The following is a 7,500-nucleotide window of genomic DNA, read 5'->3' on the forward strand; positions in this document are numbered from 1 at the left end:
ATACCCAGGTACCTATTCACTAGGTATCTATGTATCAGTGAATATGACTCACGAAATCGTAATGACACGATTGCAAACAAACCATACCATACCATACCATGTTTGCAATCGTGTCATTACGGTTTCGTGAGTCATGTTGACGGCAGTGAAGGGACTTGAGCTAGAGTTCGTCACGGCCACGCTAGCTGGAGATTCGTCTGTAAAAACTTGCATTTGTGGTCACAGTGGTGCCTGTGCTAACCTTCCTATGGTGTAGAAATATACCTCGTTGGACGAATCTTATTGTGGCTAGCTGGTCTAGTGGCTAACGCGACGGTCTGAGTTTTGAGACTCTGACCGCGGGTTCAAATCCCACCCGTGGTATAATCAGTGAATAGTAAGTAAATTAATTCAGGTATACACAAATACAGTTACACAGAATACCATACATAGCAGCATATGTGTAGAGAACCCAGGATAACCCCAAAAAAATTCAGTGACTCATTTCCACTAGCATTTTCTTTGGGGGGGGAGGGATGAAAAACTTTCTCTAAAAACGGAAAATGGTCTTCATGACACTGCTTATTGGATTATTATTATTATAATCAAAAAGAAGCGCTAAGCCACAAGGGCTATACAGCGCTGCAACTGCTTATTGGATCAATTGCTCCCCATAAACATCCTGTATATACAGCTTCCATGTAAAGTTATGAGAGCTTTTATAAGTGTGCCGTAAAAGGCACCTAAGACAGTGAAGAATCAAACGAGAGAAAACATCATTTTATCATGTTAAAAGGTCTCTTTTTATGTTTTCAGGTTCATATTCTTAAATAGCATAAAAAATATTCAGAGTTATTTTTAGCAATTTCTGGTTCTTTTTCCTAATTTTTAATTATTTCTCGTATATTTTTTTAGTAATTTTTTGTAATTTTTGATAATTTTTAGTTATTTTTCTTATTTTTAAGTAATTTTGAAAATCCGGCCGAAAACGAAGAAAAACTCTCATAGTCCAGAGATTTAATCGTAATATTAATTGTAATATTAACCTCATGAGAATATTTATTTTACAGTTTTATTCTTCCAATAGAAACTTAGTTTTGAGAAACAGTAATTCCGTGAGCCATTTAAGGCAATTTATTAATTTTAAAATAGTGAGGCAGCTGAGTCTGCACTTCAAACACAAGTGTTAAGAGCGAGGTCACATAACGTTGAAAAAATGCAGCCACGTTGCTTTTATCTTTTAAAAAATGCAAATTTGTCAGGCACTAATGTGCTGTCACTGTACTGTTATGTACTTTCATTTTAGTTCAATGTGCTTTCATTTTACTTTTAATCCCTATTTTAGGGATTAAAGTATTCTTGACTGGTGGTGAACAGGTTATGTGCAACCTTAACGACTCTCATGTGGTCGATAGGCTTGAAACCCTATTACCCAACCATCAACATTCAGCGAAATCTTAATCTGAACCCAATTTTAGAGATTACATTATTCACGAACAGTAGACAGATTTTCATCATCCTCGTGTAGTAAACAGGTCTTAAACCACATTAACCAACAACCCAGTGTACATCGAGGTTTCTTGCAGTTTTATGAGTATTGTGTACGTGATGCTCGACGTTTCATACATATTTTACAATACTTCTCATTCATCATCATATTACTGAGACGAATACAAACGTAAACACTGAGAGATTAATTAATTTAATGGGGTAAACTACATGTAGTGTATTCATCACCAAACACGAGAATTTTAGTCTCGTATACATACATATATACACTGAATGACATACACCTCTCGGAATGATTCACGTAGGTTTAGCGCTTCACACACAAAAAAACTAGACTTAGGGAATAAGAACCGGTCTAAAATCAAGTACCCTTTGAGTGTTTACTCATTATGATGCAGTAACAACCCTGACTGAAGAACCTCTCGCATGTCTTGTAAATCTGTTATTCGTACAATTCTTTGCTGTTAAAAAAACAAATGCTGGTTTACCAAGGAAAGCAGAATTAAATGAAAGATAACCTACGCTATTTCAAGCACTGTTGATTTTGACACCTACGGTATTAGTGATAATAAAGTACTAGTATCACCACCATCACCGCAACAATTATTATTATTATTATTATTATTATTATTATTATTATTATTAATGTTACTGTTGCTACTACTACTACTACTACTACCACCACAGCCACCACTACTGCTACAACCACCACCATTACTGCTGCAACTACTACTACTACTAATAATAATAATAATGAGAAAAAACGAAACACACAGAGGTGAGCATCGGCATATATACGCTGGGAGTTTTCCTTAATCAATCCCTATTTTGATGTATAGCCCTTGTGGCTTAGCGCTTCTTTTTGATAATAATAATAATAATAATAATAATCCATATTTTAGAGATCAAAGTATTCCTGACTGGCTGTGAAACAGTGACAAGCAAACTTCATGATCCTTTAAATATCAGATACACTTTAAGCCCAATTACTGAAACCGTAAAACGAACAAAAGCGTTAAAAAATATTGAAAAGCTCATTGGATGCGCTGCCGCTTCCGCCACGAGCCATTCCTACACGTTAGATATGTTTCATTACACCCGTTTCCCCTGTTCTCCTAACAGTAAGTAGGTACCTGGGTGTCAGCAGACTACTGTGGGTCTGCTGACCAAAGGACCAAAGATCCCAGTGGAAACAGAAATAAGCCATATAGTATGGCTTTCTTTGCATATCCTGGGCTACTAACCCAGGTAAATAAACAGAATCAAATCTATTATTATAGGCTTTGAGTGAGTGGTTAATGGGTCATTAAAGTTGCACGAAACTTGATCTCCACGAATCTAGAATATCTTACTTTCTTAAATAGCAATGAAAGTAACCTCTCACTGTATATATAGTTACTTCACAACCAACAGCGAAGGTATATCTATAGTTAATTAAGGTTAGTCACTCACACAAGCCTTAACTGTTCTTAGCAAGATTATTGTATATATTTATACTACGGGTTGCAAAATCATTTGCAGATTTTCCAGAAATTAAAAAAAAAAAATATTAAATTGACCGCAACGTCGCAGTATAGACTATAAGGCATCTTGTTTTTAGTGATAATTCACCTTTCGAAAAGGTTAGTTAAATGTCAATTTTTTGCCATTTCTATCCTTCGAATAATTTTTATTATCGAAGTTTTATAATAATAATAATAATAATAATAATAATAATAATAATAATAAATATAATAAATATAATTTAAAGAACCCCAATGGAAATAAGTTACAATGACTATTACCCATACTGTACTAATGTTGTATGTGTATAGCACATGTATACCTTCATACAGTAACTGTTGTATAATCTTACATTGCTGCCTGTAAAATATTCGTCGATTCTCCTGAACAGATTGTCTTCATAATCACTGTCGTTGTTTTCTGTGCTGGACTCGATGGCTTGGCTTCAATAGTTTCCTTGTCACCTACTCCCAGCTTACCTGAAGTATAAGATTGAGGGTGGCCTTCGAGTGCTGCCTGAGGAACGTCGGGTCGTGTTGCTTGATGCCCATCTGCTGCATGATCTTTCTCATCTCCTCGGCGCTACGCATGACGGAGGTCTGTAGCCGCTTCGACTTGAGGGCCTTGGTGATGAAGTTGGCCACCATCACCCAGTAACCCAACCCGATCAAGGTCCACAGGATGACGCAGATCTGGTACACGTACAGCGTCCCTCCCTCGAAATGTCGACCTGTAGGTAGAGGTGTGAGTGTATTCACCTAGTTGAGGTTGCAGGGGTCGAGTCCAAGCTCCTGGCCCCGCCTCTTCACTGGTCGCTACTAGGTCACTCTCCCTGTACCTTGAGCTTTATCATACCTCTGCTTAAAGCTATGTATGGATCCTGCCTCCACTACATCGCTTCCCAAACTATTCCATTTCCTGACTATTCTGTGGCTGAAGAAATACTTCCTAACATCCCTGTGACTCATCTGTGTCTTCAACTTCCAACTGTGTCCCCTTGTTGCTGTGTCCAATCTCTGGAACATCATGTCTTTGTCCACCTTGTCAATTCCTCTCAGTATTTTGTATGTCGTTATCATGCCCCTCCCCTATCTCTCCTGTCCTCCAGTGTCGTCAGGTTGATTTCCCTTAACCTCTCCTCGTATCACATACCCCTTAGCTCTGGGACTAGTCTTGTTGCAAACCTTTACACTTTCTCTAGTTTCTTTACGTGCTTGGCTAGGTGTGGGTTCCAAACTGGTGCCGCATACTCCAATATGGGCCTAATGTACACGGTGTACAGGGTCCTGAACGATTCCTTATTAAGATGTCGGAATGCTGTTCTGAGGTTTGCTAGGCGCCCATATGCTGCAGCAGTTATTTGTGTGTGTGAAACGCTGGAGGTTTCCTCCTCCTTGATCCTCTGAGCCTCTAGATGGGAGTGTGTGTCTTGATCTGTCCATGGTGTGTGTGCCTTATTATTATTATTTATGGGAAAGCGTTAAATCCGTTAGGATCATATAGCATCTTGTGTGAGTATGCAAAGTTCCAGAAGTTTAGCAGTACAATAGTGCGGGACTATTTGGGGTAGTTCAAGAACTGATGAGGATCAGAATGGTTGGAAAATTGGTAAATTTTTGAGTGGGAAATAGCTGGGGATTTCTAGAAGGACCTAATTAGACTTTTTTATTAAGTGCGAAAATAATTATATGAAGCAGTAAGCCTGTGTGGGTCATTCAGCACATGAAGGTGTGGTTGCTCGACGTTCCGTCAGTTAATCATGGGACAGAACATTCAGTAGCCTGTTTCTTGAGGAGGGAAGGGGAGGTTTGTGGCTACTTAAGACATTATACGATCTAAGGGAGATGAAATACATTACCATTAAACACAAGCAAGGTGATCTTATTTTAAGTGTCAGGAGAAATTTCCACGAAATGCGGGTCTTACTATATTCCGCCCACTCACGATGGTCATAAGACCTAAACTTTCTGCTGGCTTTCCGATTCACTCCCATTTCCTCAAAGTTTGTGCCATCATACGGGTGAGGGGGCCCTTGATTCACAGAACCAGACCCCGTAAAAATAATTCAAGATCACCTCATCAAAATACCACGGCACATCGCAGTTACAGTTGTGACCGGGTGTGGACGTGTGAATTGCTCATTGCTCTATAATTTGATTGTAGCCATGTAAAAACGTAAGTAAGTAACTTTACTTACAGGATTCATTACCTTTGTAATTTGTGTGTTCACTACCTTTGTACCTAGTTCAGCTATCAAAACTTTGGGGGCCCAGTCCAAGGACCCATTATGTACCTCTGTAATCTGTAAATACCTTTGTAACCTGTTATGATTGTGGCCAGATCTACCTGGAGTTCATTATCTTTGTAACTTGCTCAGCTATCAAAACTTTGGGGCCCAGTTCCTGGACCCATTATGTACCTATGTAATCTTTTGACTACCGCCCACAGGATGGGTATGAGGTGCATAATAAACATATTAAACTAACTAAAATCGCAGAGTAGTGTTCCGGGATCTCTTAAACGCGTACACACTCCAGGAAGAAAGAGGGTACCAACCTGTTACGAAGTCACCAAAGCCTATGGTTGTGAGGGTGATGTAGGCGAAGTAGATGCCTTCAATATAGGACCACTGCTCCAGGGCCATGAACACTGCTCCGGGGATGAAGATGAACACAACGAAGCCAATGGCAATGTAGATGGAAGTAGCCAGGGCGATGACCCCACGAGACTGTTGCTTTTGCACGTCCAACTGGTGGCAAGGAGAGTTTGATGGTGAGAGTGATGGTGGGAGCGGTAAAAGTAATAATGGTGGAGGTAAAAGTAATAATGGCGGTGACAATAGTGATACTGAAGGTGTTAGTGATGATGCTATTGATGACGATGATAATGGTGGCGATGGTACTGACTGTCGCAGTGGTAACAACAGATGTGGTGATTAATTCAATTGAGAATTCCAATTCCTTTGACGAAAATACAAAGCTTCTCCCAAGCACGTTTCTTCTAACGTCTGACAAACCGGCAGATCACTGACCAAGAGTGAGGTCCATTGCTCCTAGGTGGTAGTGACAACACTGAAATGGCGCTCGTCACCCTACTGAAGGTGGGCGGTAAGAGCGTCCATGAATTTGCTGAGTTTGATGAACATGCCATAGCCATGTAGCTCTCCTTGACAGAATGATGACATATGGACTGGCTGGTATCACTTTCGCTCTGCCTCAGGCCTACGATGTCCAGTTGGGGTTGTGTTCTCATTACTGTCCTCATATTTCTCTTGGAAAGCCCAGAGTCACTAGAGACCTCCTCCTCTGGCGGCATACACTCTTCTCAAGTGTTCTATCATGTCTGAAGGCCAATATGTTAAGTAATCCACACGTGGACTGTAAATATGATGTTTATAATTGTACCATTCTCGTTCCTTGCCTCTAACACCTGGAGTTTAGAATAATTATATCTAGTGAGAGCCGCAGTTAATGTATCAAGGTTAGAAGAGTTGCCGCGCAATTCTCATAACAAAGAAAATGGAGAAATTTGAGTGCATGGAGCATAGCGAACAATCCAGCTCTGAAGGATGGAAGCATGATTATTCAGGCAGGCTCCAATCTCGCTGTACCACTGTGAGATTCCGATGCGATTACTCACCCGTATGACGTCGGATCCCTGGAATATATGACGTCACGGCTGCCTCAAAGACCTATCGTTCTCTTGAGTTTAATACCAACTGCTATCAGTGACAGTTTTAATGATTTTCATTATATTTGAAAGAAGTGAAGATTTGAAAAAAAAAAAATTCTACAAAGTACAAAGAAACCACTGAAAACGTGGATGGACAAGGGTAACTGAGTGAGTTGGAATCAGTTGTAATTTCAACCATTTTAAAGGAGGTTTGATCACAGCTGAGTTCGTCATTACCTATATCCAACACGCACAGGCACCTCTGGCGGAGACATCATGCACACCGCCCCTGTTGATGACTGACCTTGGACTTGAAGAGTTTGAAAAGCTGCTCTCCGAAGAACTCAGAGGTCCAGGCGAGGAGCATGCCAGTGAGAGGGATCCCCACCAGGGAGTAGAGAATACAGGTTACCTGTCCGGCAGTCTGTGACGGTGACTTGTTGCCGTATCCTGCAGAAGAGAGGCATCTCAGGTATGTGTATGAGGGAGCCTATGTGAGGGATGTTTACGTGTCTAACTGCTGTGTGATGACACTGAGAGATAAAGGTCTATCATATAGTCCTAAACACTACCAAGAGGCGTAAAACAAACATGAAGAACATGATCACTGAGCCCCTCACGATACCCAGAGACGGAAAGAAAACATCTACAAACAACAAAGCATAATCATATAGGCTTGGATGATGTCGAAAGATGTGAAGAATAACACTGAAAAACACAGACGTAAATATTTTATGAAGGCAAAGATGGCATCTCAGAACAGAAAGTTATAAGCCTAAATAAGAAGTAAAAATTAAGAAAAGCAAAGAGAAATAAGGAAGGAATGAGATGTAATCA

The 7,500-nt window shown here is 40.1% G+C and overlaps 1 protein-coding gene across 6 annotated transcripts in view; it reads right to left on the reverse strand.

Annotated features, from left to right (window-relative positions):
* Positions 1-7,500, reverse strand: part of LOC128687003 (open rectifier potassium channel protein 1-like) — a 194,496-nt gene that overhangs the window by 16,313 nt on the left and 170,683 nt on the right. For all 6 annotated transcript variants that reach the window (XR_011391668.1, XM_070082284.1, XM_070082282.1 and 3 more), the window contains exons 4-6: positions 6,968-7,113; positions 5,548-5,740; positions 3,471-3,721 (exon numbers count right to left, since the gene is read on the reverse strand). Coding sequence is in view for 5 of the 6 variants with exons in the window: in XM_070082284.1 (XP_069938385.1) it covers positions 3,471-3,721; positions 5,548-5,740; positions 6,968-7,113 (590 nt within the window). In the remaining variant the exon portion in view is untranslated. The remainder of the gene's footprint in view (positions 1-3,470; positions 3,722-5,547; positions 5,741-6,967; positions 7,114-7,500) is intronic.

The sequence above is a fragment of the Cherax quadricarinatus genome, chromosome 7, assembly GCF_038502225.1.
Source record: "Cherax quadricarinatus isolate ZL_2023a chromosome 7, ASM3850222v1, whole genome shotgun sequence".
In the NCBI taxonomy this organism is placed as follows: domain Eukaryota; kingdom Metazoa; phylum Arthropoda; class Malacostraca; order Decapoda; family Parastacidae; genus Cherax; species Cherax quadricarinatus.